The 26,433-nt window shown below is 44.5% G+C and overlaps 1 protein-coding gene across 1 annotated transcript in view; it reads left to right on the forward strand.

Moving 5' to 3' along the window:
• The window catches only part of LOC120788089 (protein shisa-6), a 70,732-nt gene extending 46,553 nt beyond the window's left edge, over positions 1 to 24,179 (forward strand). The window contains exons 5-8 of the mRNA XM_040123596.1: positions 14,220 to 14,282; positions 15,285 to 15,305; positions 16,891 to 17,019; positions 23,575 to 24,179. Coding sequence (XP_039979530.1) covers positions 14,220 to 14,282; positions 15,285 to 15,305; positions 16,891 to 17,019; positions 23,575 to 24,179 — 818 coding nt within the window. The remainder of the gene's footprint in view (positions 1 to 14,219; positions 14,283 to 15,284; positions 15,306 to 16,890; positions 17,020 to 23,574) is intronic.
• Positions 24,180 to 26,433: the final 2,254 nt, after the last annotated feature.

Consider the following 26,433-nt stretch of genomic DNA (forward strand, 5'->3'; position numbering starts at 1 on the left):
TATCAACCAGTTCATCCCATCGGTCCCTAGCGGCCGCTCTGATTTGTGGTCTACATATTTTGTTCTGTGTTGGTACCCCGTGCCCAATTTGAACTGGCTGCTCCGCCATCCTGGAAAAGCTCTAGACAGGAGCCTGAATCCCCTACATGGATTCCAGTCATGCAATGCCCACTAGGATTTCATCTCCAAGCAGTCATAGCCCCTGCGAAACCACAGACTGATGCGTCTGGCACCCGGAATGAACAGAAACAGCGGGGGGGCGGAAAAACGAGCCGCTCTGAGGGCTTGTTAGTGCATCGGTCTGTCCTGTGCGAAGTGCCTGGATGTTTGTTAGTGTCGTCGCAGAGGTGTGGTGTTTTTTGTTTTGTTTTTCTTAACTCCCTTGCAGCCCTTATTCCTTGACTCTTTTCATCTCACACTTTTGGCGAGGTTCAGTTTTTATTTAGTTTTCATCTATCAGGTCCTCGAAGCGCAATTTCCTGTTTTTTTTTAAATATAAAGTGCTGTCTGTGTGATTGTCGCAGTGTATCAGCCACAGGCCCCTATTTGCAGCAAACACACAGAGAATTCTTGCCTCGGTTCATGAAACCTCCTTCTCAGGTTGAATAATGTGTTTTAAGTTTTATAAAAAATAAATAAAAATCATGCACATGAAAGGTGAAGCAGCCCTATCCGGGTCTAATTAAAAAGCCATGTATGTTTGGTTAGACTGGGAGAAAGGTGTGAGAGACATGAAAGCCGATTCCAACTGTGACTGGTGGAGGCTCATTGACAGCAGGAGTCTTCAGATGGAAGACAAGCGGTAGCAGGAACTTCATTTCCTCCGCCGTGTGAGAATCTCTCAAATTGTTGTTTGATTTCTGCTCTTCATCTCTAACTGTAAATGAACACCCCGAGGTCTCCCGGTGTACGTCTTCTCCATGCTGAGGAATGCAAATCACGCGGCGCTGACTTTTTTCTTTTCTTCTTTTGCGTGGCTTTCGTTAAAAAATTTTAGGGAGTCTGTGTGACTGTTTTTGAAACCGGCGGGATGCTGACCCCCATGCAGCCGTAGCCGGGGATATCAAGTCCACCGTCGACTCTATGTTTCACGTTCTTAAATTGAGGAAAGAAAGTAGCTGTTCGTGAGCAAAGGTGGGTGGAGGTAGCCGGACCCGGTGTTTGAAATGTCATTACAGCAGGAGGCATAAATGTTTTTCATTCACCGCTGCTCAGGAAAGCAAGCCCTCACAGAGGGATTTGGTGTGTGTGTGTGTGTGTGTGTGATCGATTGCACGATGACACAGCAACTAAAAATGGAAATGGTACTGAGAGGAGTTAAAAGTAACCAGATTTATTTTTCATTTTTTTGCATTTGTTGGTTAAGGCGAGTTTTAAGATAAATAGGTGGATTTTCTAGGGAGTCGTGTCAAAAAATAGAAAACGATTTGTCGATCGGCAAAAAAGTCTTTGGTCGTTCGTCAAGCAAAAATGCAAATACAAAACATTTCCTGGTTTCAGCTTCTCCTGTGTGAGGATTTTCTGCTTTTCTGTTTTATCTCTTATAAACTGAATATTTTGTAGACCTTGTAAATTTGTAGTTTTGATGAAAACGCTCTTAACGCTCAGTCCATTTATCAGCTTCTAATCACTCCATGGCTGACGAAGACCATGACATGGGGTGGAAAGCTCATTTTAATTAGTTTTTTTGTTGCACTCACCTGCAAATCCTGGTTTGTGTGTTGGGTACTAGGGACTGCAGAATTAATAAGTAATGTGTGTGTGTGTGTGTGTGTGTGTACCTTTTTAATGGAGAATCCTTTTCAATGCGCTGCCTAAGCGAACTAAGTCATTATGTGTGTAGTAACTTGAAAAATGTTGACACTGAAACAGTGTCAACGTGTAGCTTGATTCAGGAAACAAGACGCGGCTTTAGATGAGGTATCTTCTCGTCAGTGGACGCGCCAGGACCGACTCTTTCTGGCTTCACTCTGTCTTGCTGTTCACCGTCTCTACCTCTTTGATGTCGCCCAGGTCAGAAAATGTCGCTCACCCAGCGGAGGGTCACGTCCGTCCGCTGCTCTCGCTTGTATTCCTCATTCTCTTTGTTTGGCAGTATTTCCTTCACCTGCATATGACAGATCACCTATTCTACCCTTATCTGTTCACTGACCTCTCCTTTTGTACAAACCAGACGGCTCTTCAAAAGCCCGGCAATCACTTCACTGTTTCATACACATTCATTCTCTTTCAGTCCTCTTTCATCTCCAGCCTCTCACCTGCTCCTTATCTCCCCTTGTTTCCTGTACTGTGCCTCCTATCTGATCTCAACCTTTCTGATTCAACCTTTATCCTTTCTCGATTTCTTATGTAGTCAGGAATGTCCCCAAAACACCCTCTTCCCCTTTATCCATTAAAATAAATCCTGTGTCCTGTTTTGATAATCTGATTTCACCTCACCTCTTTCCTTGTGCACGCACCATGAAATATCACTGCATCAGTGTTATTTCTTTCATATCTTCGACACCCACCTGCCTTCACTCAATATCATATGTCAAGCAGAAGATCGTCCAGGAAAAAAGCACCAGAAAGAAAAATTTTGTACGGGTAGAACTCACACAGTACGCTACCTTTTTCGCAGCCTGCTCCCCTGCTGTTGTATAATTAGCAGCCTCTCCTGCAGTCAGGACGGTGGGGGGGTGCGTTGAGCAGCAGTGGTCGACAACCAACAACTGTGGACACACAGCGAGTGCAAAAAGAGAAAAAAAGTCGAGGAACTTGGTTGCTAAAAGGGTACACTGCGGTGTAGTTTCTCGTCACCGTGACTGTATGGTTGTTAATACTATTATACATACGTTTACCTTTAGTGGGGGTGGGGGGTTTAACTGGGTAGGGCTGCTGGTACACAAACACTGAACATTTTGAGAAAAGGGCCATTTTTAACCTGTTGTAAAGCATCACTGCTCAGGATTCACTTCACAGCGATTTGGACTTGAGATGTGACTTGGGAGACCGGGGACTGGAACTGGGACTGTACAGCTTAAAGACTCGACTTGAAGTTAATATCAAAATTATTCAAGGTTTGAAATACCCGACGCATAAAAACTAAATAACCCGGTGACAGCCGGGCCTTTGCATTCTTCATATTTAACAGTTTGGCCTTTTGAAAAGAACACGGTCTCAACAATGTATAAACACGACACACAATCAACACAACACAAAACAGCTTTGTGGAAAAAAATATTTAACTGTTGTCATTTCATCTTAACAGTCCGCATTCAGACACCTGAAAGACTTGAATTCAACTTGCAATTTGCTCATAAAGTCTGGTGACTTCACTTGGACTTTTCCCTAAAAGGCTGCGAAACAGCTTGGGTGTTGCGCCCTCCAGTTGAATTCCTGTATGTTTTAAATTCCTCTGGCTAACCCCCGTGGGCACAACAGTGAGTGTTGTTTGGGATTTCCAAACATTTTGGCCGAACTTTGGTACTTTTCTATCCATCGCAGCTGACACAAATATGACAGGCGGACACATCAGGAACTCGAAACAAACAAACAATGGATCGGTTTGGCTGAAAACCCTTGGAGCTGGACCGCAGCAGTGAAACCAAACTCCACCCTGGAAAATACTTTGACAACAGGGAAGCATAAACAAAGGGAAGGGACTGACCCCTGTGGGGACAGCAGGTGTCCACGAGGGGTGACATCCAACCTAGTTCATCAGCAGTGGAGGGAAGGTCATTACTAACTCTGACGAGGACAGCTTCCGTGAGATGCTCCTGTTTTTCAGATGTTTAGTCCCAGTCAACATTGCACTGGCTGCAGTAAAAAATTCCAGTCCCTGATGGCATCGGTGAGTTGTCGTGACAGGGGGAACAGCCATATGGGTCGTTTTCTGAAGACGCCGACAGACCAATGTATGCACTCAGATTCTGAGCAACAGTCGCCAAATATCTCAAATAACATGGCTGATATGACATTTGGTACATCTTCAAAGGTCACGCTGTACCGCAGGACTCAGCAACATGTAGTATGAGTGAGTTCCCAAGTGTGTAAGGATTATTACAGTCTGTCAAAGGAAACGGAGGATCATTCTGACCTGGGGGGGGGGGTCAAACCTCCAACCAGACACCTTTTGGCACACGCACTGTAGCCCACTGGCAAGCTGCAGGCGCGTTACCAGTTCAAAAGAATCCAGAGGCTCTTTGGGGTTGAAGCCAAAGTTTTAATAAGCAGTCCGGCTGTGTACCTGTTGAGGCGCAACCAGACTAGAGGGCATGTTTGACACGAGGCTACGCAGGGTAGGAAAATGTTCTGAACACCTTCATCGAGGGGCTTCAGGCAGGGCTGATTTAATAAAAAAAAAAAAAGCACAGCAGGGAGGAGGAACAGAAACTTGATTATACTGCAAATTTATGAACACACAATCAAGATATTGTAGCTAGTTGTTATGAAAATGGGATCTGTGGCATCTACGCTCAAATCTTAACGAGAGCCGCCATTATCACTCCAGTGTTCATTTGAGATTCTCATGGGGGCCGTCAGTACTGTGGATGACGGCGCCTAATCAGTAAGGCCTGTTGCCAGTGTGCAGTGCTGCAGTCTCTTCTGCCGGGGATAAACAGATCTTACTCCAGCTCTTTATGAAGCCGGATTAATCACGAGCCTCTTAATGAACACCATTAGACGGATGCAACGGTAGCGTCCCCCAACACGTGACGCCTCACGGTCTTCAGCCGTCGTTAATTAGCACCGTCTTCCGCAATTGTTTACCCGTCGCAAACGATCATTTAATTAGGTAACTTCAGATTGAGGATCCAAATATTATGGAAAGATTATAACCATCGGCGGCAACCGGCTTCCTGCAGTGGCTTAAGGAAGCTTAACTCTGTAGGACAAGTATCAATCACATTTATATGTAAATAGATGTAATTATCTGTTCTAATCATCACACGTTACTCATGAGGCAGGGGAAGAAAAGGGGCGCTTGTTGCTTTAATTCTGTGAAAGCAACAGAAGTGTGAAGGAAACACAGCCGCTGAAAGAAACGCAGCGCTGAGCCGAGAAATGGCCGTAAAATAGCACCCACTTACTGAAGAAGCCTCCTGATGATAAAAGATGCTCCCGAGTAGTCGGGAAGCGCTGAGGCACTGATGCTGTGTCTGTTTTGTTTTCCTCCAGCCACACCACGCTTAGGTAAGCCTGTTTTTTTGGAAAGTTAAGAGAGCTAACCTATCTATCCTCCTACACATTCATGTTAGCCACAGAGCCAGTTAGCAGCCTCTAATACTGCGTTAGCTCGCCGTCACCAAAACGAACTCTGGATTTCCAGTAGTTTCTCGTCCTCTTTCACTTTTTCTCTGTAAATTCAAAGTATTTCAAGTCCGTTGTTTTGAAGGCTTATCCTGACATGTTTGACATTATATCTTTAAAATGTTGTGTTTTTGAATATTCATATATTGAAATGAAATTAATTTCTCTGACACAGCATTTACTGCAAACCATGATAAACAGTAGGGAGATTTAAAAAAAAAAAAATGTATTGAAATTAAAATAGTCAAAGCTGCCCTAATCAGTCTCTTTTATGTTAACAATGAATCAAATCACTGTGTGTAATTTGACGGGTGTCGCTAATGGTGCTCAATTCTCGATGTGTACATTGGCAACTGTTTGTTTGCACAGGGCATAGAGCTACTGTGGGGGGGGGGTCGTGGAAACTAACTTGACTGAATACGAGAGGGGAGAGATAGTCAAACTTTTTTTTTTCTTTACGTATTGTTTAGCTTTCCAAAAAAAAGTCCCCATTTAATTAGCAAGTCAAAAAAAAACAAAAAAAAAAACACTGGAATCTGCTCCTGAGATACCCAAATATCCACCAAGTTTTTAATTGGAGAGCCTAAACTCCCCAAGGGATACTAAAACCCACAAATTAGAAAATGCGGAGGACATGACCTCAGTGTCCTCAGTGGTAACTAGAGCTCTGGATAAGATGGAGATTTTACACAGTGTGTATTTCACTGGCACATCGTTATTTTCTTTCCTTGCCCCTCCATGATCATTTATCACTGCCTTTGGCCTGCAGGCTCTGGAGAGCTCAGTTTGTCGGCGGGTATTTCTCTTTTCTGTTAAGAAGTCACAAGGTCAGCCTGAGGCGGGGGGGGGGGCGACAACAGGCTGTGCCTTCTCTTGACTGGAAAAAGCATGACGGGAGTGCATGACGCGCCCGGGAGCTGCGACACACAATCCCTAATCGATACAGGGGAAACAAAGATCCTCGGCTTCAGGGGCCCCAAGTGGGAAGTCGTCACGAGTAATGTCGAGCCGGTCGCCTCAGTTCTCCCTGCCCCTGTTCCTTGTGTCTGAACCACACGGGCGCACACAGCTCTGTCAGAAACATGGATGGGACCGAAAGAACGGCACGGAGAGAGCGACAAATACACAATTAAAAACACTGAGATCACCTGGACTGGACACAACCTCTTGTTTTCCTCCATTTCTGAGGCGCTGAAGTGCACAACAGAGGCTAAACAGCGAGTATTTCGCAGTCATTTGTTCTAGTTGTGTTCATTCCAGTTCACTGTGGATTTTACATGACTCACGACTGCGCGGACGTGTCCGATCAAAGCGCGAACCCAAATTGGCCGAGTCTCAGCTGAAACGCTTTCCCAAACCGGAGTGAAAGATCTGAACAGTTAGATTTAGCATTCTGTACACTCACTGCTAAGCGCCAACAAGCAGCCAGGCTCGGCTCGTAATTACAAAGTCATTAAAAGATCTCAGTTGTAATTTTCCTGTTTGCAGTGTCTTCAAGAAGCCTGCCTTTTCTCCTCCATTTAATCGTTTCATCAGTCTGTTTATCAACAGCTGCTTTGTGCCAAACTACCAACGTAATTACGGGAAAACATGGAGCATAATTATGGAAGATAACTTGCTGGATAATTCATTTTTGGAATACGCCGCTGCCTTCCCTTCACACCAAACATTGCAAGACAGTCTTAAAATGCTTGGTGTGTTTTCACTTACGCAATTGCTTCTGACACATGGTCTTCTGTTTGCGCCATGAGCCTTTTTAAATTCCACTTTTTAGCTTTGAACCATCAAAGTTTCATCATTAAACTACTTCCAGCGAGCGCTCTATTCTATAACTGTTTAAGTACAAAAAAGAGGAATGGAAGCAACAAAATGTTCTGTCTCTGGTTGCCATATGAGCTCGACAGAAAGAAAAGGAGCCATCACTTGTCTTTAACTAGTTCAACAAGCAATGAAATGCTGTGTTTAATGTCACATACTGTATTTTCAATAAACTGCGATGTTATTTGTATTCAGCGTACCGGTACACGATGTGTCCAGGAGTGTGTGTGGGCAAACCGAAAACTACACCCACAGGAGACTGCTGAAGGTGTAATTTGAAAAACCATGGGCATTGACCTGCTGCTGTAACGGCCTCCACTCTTCCGCCTTCGGCCGTTCCACCGGGTGGGGGAACCTGGCTGCGGGGAGTTGCTTCCCATTCGGCCGCGAGAGCATTAGTGAGGTCAAACGCTGACGTTGGGATGAAGGCCCGTGTGTGTGTGTGCTGCGTTCAGGCAATGTTGGCAGAATGGGAAGATCAGGAAAAACACCCCTTATTTGCCTTTTTATTGCCTTGCTTATTACTTCAGTTGCTTGCACCGTCGGTGTTGCCTCCACTGAAGAAGCTACCGGATACGCTCTTTTAAAATTTTCTTTTTGGTCGAATAAAGTATCCATCTGGCCATCCATCCCAGAGTGGTTAACCCTAGTGCAACCTCGTAGTCACAGATGAACGGCCGAGATTTGCTCCTTTTGTTGTGCTACGTATTTGTAGCACGTCATTACCAAGGGAAACCAGATACAAACAAAGCGAACTGTCAGAATTGGGTTTTATTTGGATGTAACCGCCAGCGTTGTTGCATTTGCAGCCATTCTGCCAACAGTTTGTTGTTGTTTTGTTGTCTACGCCTGCTGCCACACCACTCACCTGAAGTCTTTTTTTAATGTAGCACCTCCATCACAGCATCCACCTCTGACTCTGCCTTCCCGGGGGGGTTATTATCGTCACTCCCCACTCCCTGCTGTCCTGAACTGGGTGTTTGCTCTCGAGGAGCGACAAGGTCAGAGTCTAGCTGCCAACGCAGCGCTTTACATGTTCTGTGTTCACACTTATTTTCCGTCAGAATGCCTGCGAAGGCCTGGTTTGGACTTGGCATTTCAGTTCCTCCCGAAGGTTTCGGACGGGGTTGAGGTCAGGGCTCTGTGCAGTCTGGTTCTTGCTGTGAAAACCATTTTTTATCAACTTTGCTTTGTTAATGGGGACATTGCGAAAAGGGGAAAGGGACAAACACAAACACAAACTGTTGCCGCAAAGGTGGAAGCACACTAATAACACCGTATATTAAGGCATGATGATTTCACTTAATGCAGTGTGCCCATGCTTTTGTCTGTGCAGTGTAACTGATCAATGTATGAGCCAGGCTTTTAGTCAGTTTGTGTGATGTTTTAAAATGTAGTTTGGTTTTTAGCAGACTCTTTTCACGGTGCGGGCTTTTCTCTCAGGACCCAGACATCACTCCAGCCTAAGCTGTTACCTCGGATCCTTCAGCAGTGCCAGAGCATCAGGGCTGGACTTCACAGATGCTCTTGTGGAGAGCGACAAAAATTCGAAAGACACTCCGTCCACTCAAGGCTGTTGCAAAAGACTGGGGCATATTGCAACAATAGTTTGGTTTTAGCAGATTTTTGTCACAGTGCAGGTTTTTTCTCTCAGGACCCAGACATCACTCCAGCCTCAGCCGTTACCTCGGATCCTTCGGCTTTTCTCCCTGTTTTCGGCCTTTTGATTCACGGAGTCCTTTATTCCACGGCAAGGATAACGGCAGCTTTGTGTGATGTTACTTCTGGCATATCGAAGAAGACATCAGATAAATCTGTGCTTATCCTTGTTAGTAATTCACAGACTCCCAGACGCTGTGCTCCCCGAGATCATGACACTGCATGGGTAAGGCTGAGAGACACCGTGTTTGTGCGGACCAATGCTTTCTGTTGTACACGTCTGAAAATGTGCTTATGTAAGAAAATCCTTTTCCTGCATTGAAATAAGCAGGATAGAAAGAGTGTTTGCTTCACAGCTGCAGCTCGTGAAATGGAAAATTAACTGATTTTGTCGTCAGCAAAGGATACGACTGGTATTTTTTTTTTTTTTTTCTTCAAACTGTCAAGTCTTTATAGGATGTGAGGATTTCAGGCAGGCGTGGTTAACTTGTAAACAGATTTAAGATTAATTCATGTGCAGAGAGAAATACCATAATTGAGTTGAGTGCACGAAGTGGCAAATGCTACTGGGAAAGAGCAATTTTGTTTAAATTCCCAGCGCACTGAGTCATGCCATTAAGACGCTCCTGGGTGTTTCACTGAACAAAAGGTGGCAGAGAATGCAGAGGATGTGTCAACAAGACGCCGGAACACGTCATCAAAAATGAATACCAGCCAATATTAATTACAGCGTTGGCTGCATTCTTGAACGTGCATTGATTTCTCTTTACTTTGCTGCAGCAGTGTTGCTCTGTGCAGCTTGGTGCCTAAAACAGAACGGCAGCCGGAAAAAAGGCCCTTTTTTCTTGCAGTGCAAAGTGTGTTTACTCCAAAATGATGTCACAAAAATGTAATCGGAGAAAAGAATAGAGGTAAGAAAAAGAGTGTTACAGCGTCGTTCAAACACTCGTGGCTTGTATCGAACAGTAGGTCTTGGAATGGATGTTTGTTTTGTATTTTTGGATGTTATTGGCTTTAAAATAACCGTTTGTGTCAGACTTCTGACAATCCAAGGGAAGAATCACCAGGAAACTTTCCTACTCTGCACACGGTTGTTTTCTGACACTTCCATCCATCCCTTTTAATGTTTGCTCGATAACCGCAGTACATCGTCATTTCAGCTTGACATCGTCTCCGTGTTGGAGGATTTCTGTTGGAGAGCTGGTTCTCATTTGTACGGAGGGGCAAATCCAGACGTCACGCAAGCCGTGGCAGCAATTAACAAAATGTTTGTCTTGTCGATCAAAGAAACATGTCAGTGCAAGAGTTATTTCCATATGTCAACTTATCAACAACTTTTTTTTTTTCTGGCTCTGGCACAAGAACATGATGTCCCCAGTCTCAATCCCGTCTACTAGGGGGTGGGTGATGTGATGATACGCAACTTGACACAGTTGAAACTTGTTAACAGATATTTTTCAACAGACGTTTTTACAGAATCGTTCATAACCACATCTTTTACCATCTCTGTATTGCTGGGTTTTACAGATGTGTAATTCACTGGGGCAGCCAAAAGCAGACATTCCTATTTGGTTATTTTACCTAGAAACCAGTTTTCAATTGAATTATTAGAAAATATACTATATCGTGGTAAATATCCCTCCTGCAATATAAAATTGCGATATAAAATATTGTGCCGGAAAATGTTACCCATGTCGCCCATTTCTACCACGCGCAGAGTTCTGGTTCGGTCGTTTCAGCCACTGGAACTGCAGAGGAGAAACGCTGCAATGGTAGAGCTGTGGGGCCACGCCACTGTACAGTTACATCTTCTTTCCAGCAACCGAGAACAACACAATGGCTGCGCCTTTGTCTCGCCACGTGCACTAACGACATCTTAAACAAAACTGTACATTTTTAATCTGATCAAATTTGTCTAATTTTTATTTTCTTCACTGCACTGGAGAAGCAGTGGGAGTTGAAACACAAATGCATCAAAGGAACTTTTAATTTCCCGAGTTGGTCCTGACTATTTAGTCCTTGGGGCTTAAATGTTTCCTAAATGCCTTATTTTTTAAAATAGGCCCATTCGATATAAAAAATGCTTCAGAGTAATGATGATAAATTGTAGCTGTTGCCAGCTGCACCGTGTTTGGACAGAGGACGATGTCATTTCTTCTGATAATCAGTTTGGAAATTGCCCTGATCCTACTGTAACTTCTTCAGTTTATGGTAATTAAGTTGTAAACTTCTCCGTTGAGGTCTCCTGCTTATCGCAGATCAATTTTTAGAGCTTAAAGTCCGGAGCGGTCCGAAGGTGAAGACGCTGAAAATGACAGCGTGCTCGCAGACTTTCCCTCTCTGCTGCTTTCCCTCTGTGTCACTCATGCACAAGGGCAAAACGAGGTAATCTGTCCCACCAGGTCCAAATGGTACTTCACACTCTGCCAGCATAATGACATAGCATGGGCTCTCTCCGCAGCCAGCGTCTGTCCATCAGCTTCCCCAGAGCGAGGCGTTTAAAATGGATCTGGGTCACAGTGGGATCCCCCTCTGTCCGCCCGCCGGAACCCGGGAGCACTCGTTTCATTTGTGACAGAGCCGCCTGTATTTCTCCAGCCAATCCATGTGACACGCTTTATCGTCAGCGAGAGCTGCTGGATTTACGCATTGACCCTTAGCAGGTATGTTCTCTTCCACATACTTCACGTAACGCTGGCTCTGCGTCAGAGGGATTGAGGACGCCAACGCCCCCGTGTGAATGATAAAACTGATATCTGGAGGAAGAGGAATAAAATCCCCTGACGTTTCCCGGTCAGCGCTGGTACGACAGCGGCGGCCACAGTGTTGACCTTTAACGCCAGACGCTGTGTAGCATAGGTCTGTGTCCTTTGTACGGTCGACGTTGGGCTGCGCAACAGTATACGAGTAGTTTCTTTAAGTCATTATTTTGCACTTGAATATGCGCAGTTGACCAAAAAAAACTGCATCCAGTTATGCATTGTATTCAGTATCAGATTGGTCGTGATGGTTTGGTCAATGGTTTGAAGATTTACTTGCGCACTTTGAAAATTCGCTTTTACGGTGTCTGTTTTCTGAAAAAAAAAAACATACTGCAGAGGACTCAAGATGTAATATTTCACTCGTCAGTTTTGTCTTATAATGCATTTACGCGTACGATGTTTTGAAAGATTGTTAGTGTTGGGGTGGATATGGCCAAAAATAGGCGGACAAGGATAATGAACCAGTGGCTGAACAGGAAGAAAGTCCCCGCAGCAGGTTCAAGGTCCGGTGGAAAGCCTGAAACCGGCAGAGTGGAGGCTGTTAGGGAAGAAAAAAAAGCAGGTGCAAAAGGCGAGTGACAAACATTCACAACAAACAAAGACTCTGCATCCATCCAAGGCTGTTGAAAGACTGTGGCATATTGCAACAGCTGTGCACGAAACTGCATTTTACTAAAGAGGTTTGGTAACGTGTCTTCGTGCTCTTGTGGTTTTTGGTGGTAAGAGATGTCAAAAAAAAAAAATCAGATCCTGGTGCCTGTGATTTCAGCTTCGCATGAAGAACTTGTCTGTGTCCTTCGGCCCACTTTTCCTTTTTCCGGTACGTACGAGAACAAGTGAAGACAGAGCTGACTGTGTGTGTCAGGTTATCTTTTTTGACGCCCAAGACTCTTTTTTTTAAGTTGTTCAGATGGGGACGGTGAGTCGCATTCTCGGGCATCTTGCTGTAGCTTTTCGGGTCCCACTTGAGCTCGGATTACATTGTTATCCGCTGACCAAACAAAAGGAGGAAAACACACTTCAGCCTCAGACAAAACTGTACTTGGTGCTTTCTGTCGTGCGTTTGCTCACTGTCCTGGGGCTGATTCATGCCTGGCTACATCACTGTGTGCTGGGACCGTGCTTTTCTTTGAAATACACGCCGCTGGTAAACAAATGAATACCTTTTTTTTTCTTTTCTTTTTTTTTTTTTACAATGTGTGTTCAGGTTAGAGCTAGAGTTGCTGCACAATGCTAGCAATAACATTCAAATATCAAAGGGGATAATTGGATCACACACACGCAAGCACCGAACAGGAGATTACCTCAAAGAAAAGACCATCCTTGCAGGGTGATAAACTTTTAAACCTCCGTTAAACACTTGTGCCACATTAAATGTGTGAAATTTATGTGGCAGTCGGTTTCTCTGCCCTGAAAAAAAAAAAAAAGAAACAGCAGTTACACAGATAGTGAGAGGTTGTTATTTATTTGGCGCATATCCACTTTCATTTCAAGTGCACAGCAGAGTAATTTAGCAAAAGTCAAAAAACATTTGTCAGAAATGTCACATCCACCCGCCGAGAAAGAAGCGTCGTTGAAATAGCGATGCTGATCTTTACCTAAAGCAGAACCCCCCCCCCCCCGTCATCAGTTCAGGGCTTGCTAAAGAGCTCATATACGTGGCTTTAAGCCATCAGAGCTGTTTTTATTGTCTTTAGCACTCTTACAGGATGATAGATGAACATATTTAAATGCAAATAAGGTGCCACCATCATATATCCATGCTTTGTATGCTCTGCTGTTCAGGAAAAAAAAAAAACAGGTGTAATTGAATAAAGGCAATATTTTCCCTCTCTGAAATTATTTGAACTCGCGTTGCTGCTCAGTGATGGAGGGTCTCAGATGACGCTGCTTTGTTCTTTAACCACTCAAACAACACATAACGACGTTAGCGCAAGTCACTCGCACCAAAGACGGATCACCAGGAGGTGTAGCCGTGTTCCATGCGCCTTCTTATAAAGAGGCCGTAATCAATCATTTTGGCAAAGCAGCGTTACACTGCGGATTCTGTCAAATGGAGGAAACAGTCACAGTCCCACAACTGAGCGGTGACAGTTTACTGCTCACTCGACGCACGGTGAATAAATCAAAGCTCTCGTATCTGGTGATGCAGCAAACGCTGACTGGACTGGACGGAGAAGCCACCTGATGATCTGCTGCACGCATGGCGACGTTTGTCGCAGTGTGTGCATCAGAGCTCGCTGTGCTTTGCTCGCAAAGGGACAGTTTGTTTGTTTTTTCCCCCTACTTGACCATGGTGACGTAGCATCTAGATAATCCGCTAAGTGTGAGGATCATTAAGGAAAGACAGGGTTATTTATATAACAAATGACCTGCAACTGGCTGATTGAAATGCATTAAGCAAGACCGAGAGTGGCTCCGTGAGGCTGTACTTAGACACAGCGGTGCATTAGCATGCTAACGTGCTCACGTTGACAATGCTGGGCAAATGCAGCTGAAACTAACCAGGTAGCTAGATACCACAAGGGTCGAGAGGGACAGTCTAAATATTTCATGATTTGAGCGAAGCGGCCCGTCAACGCCAAGGCCAAGGACGACACGCGAGTGTGCGAAAGTACATTTACAGCCGTTATGTCTGATTCTCTTCCTGTGAGTGTTCAGCGTCTCTTTCTGTTCTTCTCACAATAGGAAACCACCACCATGACTACCAGCACAGCCACCTGGATCTGACCGCGCTCACACCTAAACTGGGTAAGAAAACACGGCAGTGCAGTGTTGTCCTTCGCTGGGGACGTGACGTTACGCGTCACGCAAACATTCACCGTGTAAACCTGTAATGAAAATACACGTCTGTGGTGCGTTGCCAGCAGAGCAGCCAGCCACGTCTCATCATGCTGTATCTTTTCAGGGCTACAATAAAGTTCTATGAAGGCTGCTCCAAGTTTGGGCAAGCTTGCTCGACTTGACTCTCCAAAAATGATCTGCTTTATTATCTGTCTCGACATGAAAGTAATCCAAATCATTCTTGGGGAAGACTTTTTCCAATTTCAAGAACAAAAGTATATCTTTCACGGGGAAATTAAAATCTGAGAAGCCGATACAGAAGTCTTGAGAGAGAATGAAAAGCAAAAAGTGTGTGATAATCAAAAGATCATCTGCGCGGTTTGTTGAAGTTATTGAAAACCCAATTGCCGTTATTGCATCCCATCTATTTCTCTAAATGTGATTTTCTGTGAAAGGGGAGTAGCTTTCAGTGTGGAATTACTGAATGGACCTGCAACTAAACGGCAATGAAATGAAACACCGTGTAATTAAAGAGGGGATCAGACCTTATTTGTTACAAAATCCCCTCCATGATATTCTAAACACTGCACGGGCAGACGTTTCGTGTCTAAAACCATCGCACAGAGTTTTCCACCATTAGTGGAGCACTGCAGACCACATCCTGCCTGTGCTCGTCGGCCTCTTAAACAGGACGGCCTTTTCACTGGGAAAATGGGTTTCACAAGTACTTTTCAGCACCAAATAAAACTCTTCAAACAGTACTTTTGAAGTCTATTTGGCTTTTGACGAGAAGCGTAGCTGCAATGCATAATTCAAGTGTTGCCGGTTTGGACTTTGTGTTAACCCTTGGCAACATACTTGCAATATTGGCTTTGAACAAGGAGAAACCTCTAGTGTGGGAGGTTTGGTTGAAACATAATGTGCACATTGATTGTCATTGATCCTTTTTTTCTCACTTGGATTTGTTAGCCCACAGAAAAATGAGATACGGTAAGTAATACACATACACGTGGTGTTTATGTGTATTTTTTCTTCATCTTTTCTTCCACATATTTCATGTAGAGATTGAAATTCTGTACTTGCACACTGGGGGTCATTTTTTATTCTCCTTATTCTCTGTTGTTTGTTTTTTTTGTTTGTTTTTCTTTTAAGTGCTTGTGTATTTTTTGCAGTCACAAAACTTCACGTCGCTGCATTACAATCCATGACCTTTAGTCCAAACTCAAAGTCTTTTCTTTGCACATTGTCTCCCCCTCCTTCACTCCTCTCTGCCTTCCCCACAAACCCGCACACACACACTTGTTTCCGACTCCGTCAGCGTCTCCCCTCTACACCATATGTTCCTTAGTGTTTCGTTTGTCCCCGTCCCCCTTGCTGCAGTAGTCGCTCAGTCCTTTTTTTTAAATTCAGAGTCCCTGCCCATATCCCGGCCCCTTCCCCACCCGCTGCGCCTCCTGACCCATGACTGGGCGTCCCAAACACTGAAGCCACAGGAGCTCCACGCAGCGCAGGGAGCCTTAACAGTGCCACACATGCAGTATCACTGAGTGTCACTTGAGCTGCTCAGATGCGGTTTCCAGCTGGCTCGGAGGCAAAGAAGCGCAGAATAGTAAATTTTATTATTAGTACAACTCTTCCACATTCAGTAAAAAATAACGTCAGATGCCCGGGTTGGGGGGGGGGTCACTAGGCTCCCTATAAATATCAGCCTTATTAAGAAAAACACTACATAGTTTCTAAAATGCAACCTATAACCATTTCTTAATTGCTACAGTGTTCTTGTATATTTTGCATTGGGCAAAATCAGATGAGGCATCTTTCGTCGGCTCAGCCGAGCATGCTACATCTTCTTTTGCATTTTTTCTGCATGTTTTAGTCAGTGGTCTACAGGGTAGCCTACCCCCCCCAAAAGAACTGTATCGGTGTAAGGCTGGGATCCCAGTGCTGTTGATATGGCTACACGTTATTCACAGATGCCTCGCTGATGCCTCCCGGTGGTTGTTGCGAACATACGCGTAGCTGTATTTTCGGAACCTGTGCAACCGTGGGTAGCGGAGACTTCTGAGCTGCAACCAACTGTCGTACAGCCCTGGCATCGAGCAACCTCCCGCTGGCGGGTTTTGAGTAGAACCGCATCATAGGTGACGTACAGTACGAAACCTCCAAACTCCCAACACAGCGGGTGCTGTGGGCTGGCTACAGCTACTATCTGTTCCCTCAGTGCATCGGCTGTTTGAAGCGAAAATAAAAACAGTCTGCAAGAAAGATGTTATGGTCGAACAAAGCAGGCGAAACTTGTCTTCAAATTTGGTCTGAACGTGCCTTTAGAAATAAGTGCAGATGATTAAAAAGTGGCTCCCTGCATGCAGTCGTGGTTTTAATACCCTAACGAGCTTATTATTCATTTTGGAACAAAATCCAGAAATGCAACCAGGCCTTCTCAGGCAGATTCCCAAAAGCCGACCTCCATCAGATGGTGTGAAGGTTCACCTAAAGGCCGCTGTTCAGTCCCATCTTTCTGACTGTGACTGTGTACTGACTGCCCTGCACCGCTTCCTCCTCTGTCCCCCTTTAGAAAGACCCCAGCGGATGAACAACATCCTGACCTCAGCCACAGAGCCCTACGACCTGTCCCTCTCCAGATCCTTCCAGAACCTCAGCCATCTGCCGCCCTCCTACGAGCTGGCCCTCAAGTCCGACTTAAGTAAATACTCCTCCTCTCTCCACAGATTAAGTAGGTGGTCCTTCGTTTGTCCTCCATCGCTGTGTTTTGCCTGATGCACTTAAAAAAAAAAAAAAAACAGACAGGGGATGACGTCACCCTCGTGCCCTGTGCATCAAAGGGTTGCCAGCCACACTCGCCGCGTCTGGCCCGATGAAACCATTACAGAAACATGCATCATGATAAGTAGCTCCAGATGTTTGCTTCCTCATCATGCAGATAGCCCTCTCATTTTTTTTCACCTTTTTAGGGACATAAACTTCTTAAAATTCATGACGACGCGCTGTAGCCTCCATACTCATTCCCATCCACCCATCTATCGGCCCATTGACTGACGTCTAATTGGCGTGTAATTTGGCTCCATCTGTGGCCCATGTCATGTTGCTAATGTCTCTTAATGACATATTAAGAGACTTTTTTTTTTTTTTTCAGCTGAGTGGCTTCTATACACCAACAGTATGACGCTTTAATGTCTCAGCAGTGCTACGGTTCTTTATCGTTGCTGTGACATTTTCAGCTCGATGATAACGTGGATGCCGCCATTTCAACCTCGCGACCAGTGGGTCCCTAGCGTTCTTTAGATGAGACGCGCGTTTCGTACGTTTATCCAGATTTTTATTTATGAATGAGTCGGCGTAGAGTAGTCAACCCGTAGTCGCTTAAGACAATCACAGTCGATTTACAGTGTTCACCCAAAGCACTGGGACATAGGATCTGAGAGTCGTGAAAGAGAGGCCTTGTACTACGTAGTCAAGTATTCTCTAAGTCAAGACTTACATTCTTCATAAAACAATGTTTTTAATGTGGCGTGTGAAAACCTGATACGAAGGCAGCATTTCCAAAGGAAACCAAGTTTCAGAACAGAATCTGGGGACACTGAAGAGTTTCCATTTATAAAAACATTTTTTTTTAAAATAAGGATTTAGTGATAATATGTGATTTGACCATGATTTCAAAAGATTAGACTACTATTAGAAAAAAACCTTGCTTGATTGTGAACTGTTCAGAAACTCATCTCCTGATCTGCATCAGTTATGCCGAGCCTGTATTCATGCAGTTTCATTTGGTTATCATGGCAACACACACCGCGTCAGCACATGAGTGTGAGGAGTCATGCATCAGTCATTGCTGCGTTCTCCTACTCTGGGTATTTTTAGCAGTGAATTGAATTTTTTTGTTGTTGTTGTTTTTTTCGTCCGGTTTTTCTATTTGTTCATCGCTGTTTGTGACGTGTGACGTCCATTTCCAGTCTTGACAAGTAACGCTCATAAGTAGCTGTTTCTTGGTGCTGAACACCTTCAGGTTCGCTGTAGTGCTGCATGACTTGCTGTCAGTCCCTGGGATTTGATTTCCCTACGTTGCAAAGAGGACACGGGACGACGCCGTCGAGCTGTCCCCTTAGTCCACAGGACTCCATGTGTAGTATTGGTTCACTTTTATTCATACGTCAAACTGGAAAAGAGCTAAAAAGCAACAAAGGATCTCTTTTTTTTTTTTTTTAATCCCCGGTCTGGACAAACTGAAACAAACTACAGATGTAAAATTATTTTAGGGATCAAGCTACACCGTAGTGAGCCTGATGCATTTATATAAAGGGGGTCACTATACTTACTATATATACTATATATAACAACATGTTTTCTCACTGCAAAGGAGAAGCCCCTCTTAAACGAGGAAAATAAAACTTAATAAGGGCTTGGGTTTCTCTTACACGTCCATCAACACGAGTATGAAGAGTTCACTTGTCATCCTGTCGTAATCCAAGGTATTTGTAAGAAGAATCGTGGAGGATGGCTGTGATTTCCGGAGAGGGTTATAAATTTAGTTTTTTGTCGATTCATGGTAAGTCGTCATTGGAAAAATGATGACTGAAGTTTGAAGCGTTTGGATATCAAGATGCATAAAAAGCTGTGGAGGCTTTAAACAGAACTTTAAGGTGCCAAGTGAGGAAAAACATTTTTAGTTAACTACTTACACTCCGGACCCTCGACTTGAGACCATCGACTTTCTCAGTTTTCAGACGAGCTGAAGTTGTTTTTTTTTTACCGTAGAGCGACGAGATCACCAGAATGGGACCACAAATGACACATTTTTCTCCCTCAGCTTTTATCTGCAGCTTTCAGCTTTCTTTTAATACACTCCAGGAAACAGACAAGGAATGTGTGCTGCTACGTGTGCCATCATGTTGCGTCGACTACAGTGGGAAACATGCTGCTCGCTTGCTAGCGTATTATGTTGTGAGTTATCACATTTAACAGATTTGTCGGCGGTGAATCTTTTCTAAAACGTTTTCCTTCAGCCTCAACGAGCTATTCTGGGTTTAAAAACGCGAGTGAAGACATTGCAGGGCTCTTTATCCAGAGTTTTGCACGAATGAATTCAATCCATAGCAGATTTTCAAATCGCTCTGCAGTTGTACTGAACACACGTGAACGCGCCGTTCACTGTCCTTGAATCTTAAGAGAAGCTGCTCGCTCGGAGGAAGCTACTTAAATGTGCCATTGGTCCCTTTTCGTGGCACGGTTGTGTGACGGAAAAACATGCATCGGTGCAATCTCCTTTTCAGCGCGTTCCCCATTCTTCTTTTATACGTTTTGCCTTTTCTCTCCCTTATCAACTCGTGGCTTTGCTCTTATCTCGCTGGAGCCTTGTACACACATGGAAAATCACAGAGATGAATCAGGCTGAACTACAAAGAGGCTTTTCGAATCCGAGACAGAAGCCCCGCAGAATTCGTCAGACGAGCAAGCGAAGTCGTCCCTCGTAGAAAGCCCTTCCGCTTGAAAAATAAAATTAAATAGTAGGTTCGAGCATGAGTGAGGTCTTTGGAAACAAGCCTAAAAGTAATATAATTACTTGTTGTTTTAATTAAACCATCTGGGAGAGAGATGATGACTGAATTAAATTAGTATTATTTACAATTTTAAATGATGGTGTGTGTGTGTGTGTGTGTGTGTGTGTGTGTGTGTGTGTGTGTGTGTGTGTGTGTGTGTGTGTGTGTGTGACTTCCATCCCACCCGTCCTTCGGTGATGTCAAAGAGGCAGAGATCGAGGACGCCGCTCTAAAATAACCCGCTCAGCTCCCCCAAGGAGGCGGCAAAAAGGAGGAGAAACAAATCTTATTTCACTCTGTTGTCTTTCACCTTAATCACCCGACAAAGGGATTAAAACACCTTTCAGAACAGACAAGCCACCTTCTAATCCTCCGAAAAAGGAAAGAGAAAAAAAAACCCATGATGATGTTGCTGCTTTTACCCTTTAAATTTCACCACTCCTGCTTTGAACCGCTCCAAAGATCACTTTATAATTGATGTTCCACCAGTTTCACGAGTGTTAGTGCATTATATGATTACAGTCTTCTGCGATCAATAGCTGACACATAAATACACTGGCTATATTGAATCCAATCTAGCGGAGTGGGGTTTAATTAGCCGCTGTTGGCAATTTCCTGTGTTTGTAGCTCCGCTCCACGCTTGGGACCCTTTAGCCCCTCGCAATCATGTTAATTGTGAAGTGCTGCATTTTATCAGCACCGCAGAGATGAGATCGAGCAATAAGCTTCGCCTCCTCTTAAATCATTTCAGTCAGTTAAAGTATAAAGAGTGTAGCACGTGTACACTCATAAAAAGCAGGACTTAAATCGAGAGGTGGTTCTAGACAACGTGCATTAGTAGTTGGCCCTTTCCAGGTGGCCGAGGAACCCCCTCCTTTTATATTAATATTACAGTGAATTCTCAAATAGTGGCCAGAGTATTCATTTACCTCAGCGACCAGGCCTGATTTTGTATTTTCTAAGATTTTAGTAAAAAGCCGTCCTGCTTGCTAATCGGCAGCTGCTTTTGATTACTTCTAAACTCAACGCTGCCTCCGTGCCGTCACGATAAATCCGGGATACCAGACTTTGGCTCGGAGCTTCTATTGTTAACAGAAATACCATTTTCATTCAGTAACTATTCCCAATCGCTTCTGCTTTACTCTTTTTCAATCGCCGTTAAGTTGCCATCAATGAATCACAACACCTCCCGCACGGATGTTTTACATTTAAAGACTTCCAGCAGCTCCCATAAGCATAATCCCTCCCATTCCGGATAAGCTTTTATTTTGAAAGGGGCTAGGAGAGTTTGTCTGCACGCGGAATTTTGCAAGCTCCCAAGATTTTCCCAGAAGTTTGTACCAGCAAGGTGTTTGTGAGCCAAACAGCCATGTGAATTAGAAAGAGCAGAAAGGCTTTTGCAGACTGCCTCTCCTTCTCCTGTGTATGCTGCTTTCGTCTTGTAACTGTACCCGACACTATCCACCCTCCAAGCTTTTAGTCCGAAGCATTTGCATCAAACTGAATTCTCACATAGCAGCCAGAGTATTTCTTTACCTCCCGTTGTTTTCTACTTGGTCTATATTGGTCGGCCACGCCCCTGGCTATTATCTGAGATTTGCCTTTTCATTTGTGAATTCATGGCGTGTGTTTTGTTTTTGTTTTTGTTTTTTTTTTTCTTATCACAGCAGGACATAATGAATTCCTCCCACATTAACATTTGAGTGTACAGTCGCTACGGATCTCTCCCAGTGACTGGATTCTTGAGTTTTGACCTATTAGCGGAGCTGTGGGCCACGACTTATCAATTGTCTGTATACTTGTAGCCTCTGGTCGAGTCTGCTTGACATTTGCTGCCATAATGTCATATCTAAACCAGTCCCTCAGGGAAAAACGCTGGAGCACACCGCCACAGGCCAGAGTCGGGCCTCCTTCGTTAGGAATGCACGGAGCAAGTGGACACGAAACCCCTCTTGGAGGGACAATGAGGTGACCTTCTGTATCCAGGCATCTCTCCCCGAGCATCCAGACAATTCCCATTGTCACTTTTCTCCACGAACCGTTGAAGCGTGGTATGGTCCTAAAACGACCATTCGGCCTCTGATTAACTGTTGCGGCTGAGGGGTCATTACCCCTGCAGCGGTTAATTATTGCAGAACACGGATAGCTTCGGTGGTAGCGTCCCCCTTGTGAATGGCCTTACCATTACAAGTGTGGTCACACAGCGGAGACACTGACCTGCATCCTGGCAGAGGAATTAAACCACTGGTTGCCGGTGCAGGCACCGCCGGCGCGTGAAGCATCCTGATGAGGGCCTCTCAGCGCTGAAGGACAACTACGCCGACCAGAGTCTGAGTTGTCTGTTGTTTTTTCCTGAAGAAAAAAAAAGAAAAAAGGATGAAACAGATCCAAAGCACTTTGAACAGGACTCAACAGCTGCTGTGTTCATTATCATTATCATCCCTTCAACAGCAGCCAGAAGGCTCAGAACACACATAATGGAAACTGACGTGTCAGCATCGTCCTCCGTCCTGCTTTTCAACCACTCGTGTTAAGTCAGAATGCTCACATTTAACCATTCAAGGTACAACCTAAATTTTAGGGTGACACTTGAAATGTCAAACCTCCCAGCCACAAAGGCAGCTAGGGAAAACGTCCACCCAAACACTAGTGTTCGGTCGGCAGCGTTAGGGAATTTTCTATTGGGCTGCGCAGGTCAAGCATGGGCCTTGAGGCCTCAGGCGAAACAGCAGCAAATCTTTCTGAGGGGCCCACTGTCTCCTGTCCTCGAGACGTTCGGCAGCCGTCTGAGGTTGTTTGGGGGGAAAAAAAAGAGCCATTCTGATTTAAAAAAGTGAAGCGGCATCGCTGTAGTAGCCAAGGTCAAAGGAGATGGCTGTTTTTTCCCGCCTGGAAGCCACAGACTGGGGCCTGCTAGACTCCATGGGCGTAGCCAGGTAACAGTGGCCTCAGACCAGGATGCCGACGTTATACTGAAGGCTACATGCAACGCGAACTGAATTAACACGGGTAAAAACATGTCCCTGTTTACAGAACGGCGAAGCGGTAGACTAACTCCACATGCTGAGGAGGCGTTGAGTATTTGCTGCATAATCTGTAGGGGGTTAAAAGACCGAGCTTCAGAATGGAGACGGCATCAATTTCTCCATTCTCCTCGGCCAAGCTTCAACAAATACTTTCAGCATAAGACATCTCGGGCTCCTGAACACTTTCTTCACTGACGAGTTGGCCAATAATCAGCAAAACCTCCACAACTGGGTCAGCTGGACTCACTGGCTGGTCACCAGTGGACCAGCCAGTGAGTCCAACTTTATAATGAGAATTGCCACCGAGTGAGTCCACACAGCCACAGTTAAAACCAGAAGACACTACTGACCAGCTGGACATCTGTCCCGAGGTTCCCCAAAGATCTCCTCTGGAGTCCTTTAGAAACACGTATGTAAAATAAAAACCTTGTGGTCTCAGGGGCTTACATGCAGATTCCATATAGTGGCGGCATCCCGTTTCACAAATGACTGACGCTTGAATAAATATGCAGTGTTAAAGTCCTACAAGGCTTTGGCAGGCTCATGCATGGATTGCAAGATTTATGTTTGTTTTCATTAGTGAAACGTGTCAAAATTAACAGACGTATTCATTCAAAGCCAAAGCCAGTAGTGTTGATACTCTCTCGCTCTCATCGCATTTGTTTTCTTACTCCTCAGGTGACAAGGACATCGATGAGTACTACACAAGGAAGCATCATCATCCTGACTTTGGCGGCCGGGGACCGACCCACATGGTGAAGCTGAACGCGGATCACCATCAGCACCAGCAGCGGCAGCGTCCCCGCCGGGTCCAGAGGGCCATGTCCCAGGACCACGTGCTGTCTCCTCCCAGGACGCCGCGTCGCGGAGACTACGGCTTGTCCTCATATGGCGTCATGGCAGCCGCCGCGTACGGGAGCAGCCGCCACCTCTCAGAGGAGCAGCTACTGTCGGCGGACCGCCTCCACTCCCAAGATCCCTTGCTGTCCCCGGCGATGAGGCGTGACAAGTTCCGGGAGAAGGCAATGGCACGGGCCATGTCTCACGCCGACATGCTGCTGCCCACCACGCCTGTCATGGACCGCCACAAGATGACCAAGATGCACTCTCAACCCAGTGCCTCTAACGACTCCTACAACACGCTGACGGTCAACCACCCAGCGACCACCTCTAAGAGGCAGGCGTTTGCCTCCCGACGAACACACACGGTGGACCACCTACAGTACATTCCTGGCCACCACCACACATACCGCACTGCCAGTAAGAACGAGGTAACTGTTTAACCGTAGCCTAGAAGGATTCCCCAGACACACCACGGACAGTTTTCTTGTTAAAACAACCTCCTGCATTAAAAACTCTTCCTGCTTTTTAGCACAAGCTTCCTGTGTCATCCAGATTTCGGGTAACTAGAATCAACCCCGGCAAAGACATTTCTCTCTTAGAGCATCTTAAGGGCTTTGAGCGTTGACACAAAAGAGGGATCCTTCATGTCAGACATTTGACAGCATGAAGAAAATATTTTTTAAACTGGACATGGGACTGGAAGGGAATTGTATTAACTTTATAAATATATAAATATACTATATTTACTATTTGTATTTTCAGTCCTTGTTATAGCTTTAGAGATTCTCATTGACCGATGTAAGCACTTCAATTGGTGCCTATTAAAATTGTCCCATTTCAGTGATGAAGTGGATTTGTGGGTTAAAAAGCACAATTAATGAATTCCCTTTTTTCTTTTTTGGTTAATTTTACTCTTCTTCTTTGGTAAATGGCCAGAACATCTCAGCTTGTTAGTGAAAACAGAGGCTCTTTCTGTTGCATACAATAGATGATTGTAAATAGGCTATATTAGCAGCAGTACAGCGAGAAAAGCTGGCCCTTTGGCGTTTGTTTTGTTTTTTCTTCTCCCACCTGGAATCTATCATGGATTCACAATTAATAATTTTAATTTTAGATAAGGCAAGGATCCCAAATTAATATTATTTCCACAGATGTCTGCGAAACACGTGGATCTAATATGTAGAAGGGGAATATTTTTTTCTTTTTTAACCGTGCTTGTAGCATAGAACGATTTGTGTATGAAACAACCTTTTACCAATGCTGATTCGCAGCTTCAGTCTGAAGGCATAAATCAACAGGTGGAAATGGAGCCTGTTGGTTGCTTAAATTTGCTTTTTTTTTTTTCCTTTTTATTTTTTATTTTTTTCCCGTTGACACACATCCTTGCTTTTGTCATCCGTGTGATGACCCTTACGCGCCCACCCTGCTCGGTTTGTGATTGGCCAGCCGCTTCCATCTCTACGCATCAGGTACTCTGTGTCGGAACTAAGGAGTGTACAGGTCCAGTTGTAGTTTTGTGTCGATGTGATGACTGAAACAATCAGTACTAAAGAGGACATCATAATTGCTAGTCAATCAAGCATTAATTAAAACTGTGAACTGTTTGTCCGGATGTTTTCATTAAAGCAATGCCTTATTGTATGGAATCCCATGTGCTCTTAATTGCAACAATCGTGCTTTTGTCACATGTCTCCTTGTCGTACCTTGTTGTGCAATATTACTGATAATAGTTTACCAGCAGAACCAGCAGTAAAAACCTGTACAGTGATAGACGATACAGTGCATATACCTCAAAAAGACTCAATTCAATTGAAGAAGTCTCAAACTTTAAAAGGAATACAATCGATAGGTACATGGTATTCTCATTGGAAATTTGTTCAACTATTCGCAATACCGGAATTAGCTTTGTTCAAGGTTTACGGGCTCATAAGTACGGAAGAATTAGAAGTACCGCTGCTCTCTTCAACCACCGCTGCAGGTAACTTGGTGGAGCATCGTGCCAACGCCAGACAAAGTCATTGTTCTGAAGGTCAGAAGTAAAAGTCTCAGGTCTTGGCTATGAGGTCCCCTTTCAAGTCCCAAGTCAAGTCCAGCTAAGTCAAGACAACTAACAAGTCAAGTCTGTAATCAGGACTATATATTCCCACGTTTTTAAAATTAAGTCCCAAAACAAGTTCAAAGTTAAGAAATATTATGTCCCAAGTCTTTTTTGTTTTGTTTTTATGAATTTGTCTATTTTGGGTAGATTTTCCACGGGTCCATTTCCAATTGTGTCCAAACTTTTGGACCCGTGGAGACCTCTACTGAAGAGTCCAAAGACCTTGACAATATGTGTTTATTGTCAAACTGTCTAAGGGTGAAAAACAGTCTTCAGGATGAAAATCTTTGTATTTCTGTGGACTTGCACTATCCATTCCCAAAATGTCAAGAATTATGACACTGTGGTTGTCTCTTAGAGAAAACACTCATCAGATCGGTTATTGTACAAGTAAAACATCAGGAACATTGCTGTTTCTTCAGATATTCCAGGTGTAGGCTAGCTACTGTATATAAACACTCGGATATAATGTCGTTTGTGATTGGAACCGTCTCATTTCAGTGGCAAGAAAGCAATGTCTCATTACACATAAATCTATGATTTTGCTGAAATACGCTCATGTAACGTTGCGTGTTTTTTCTTCAGTTGACTGTTTA

This window comes from Xiphias gladius, chromosome 3, assembly GCF_016859285.1.
Source record: "Xiphias gladius isolate SHS-SW01 ecotype Sanya breed wild chromosome 3, ASM1685928v1, whole genome shotgun sequence".
NCBI lineage: Eukaryota > Metazoa > Chordata > Actinopteri > Istiophoriformes > Xiphiidae > Xiphias > Xiphias gladius.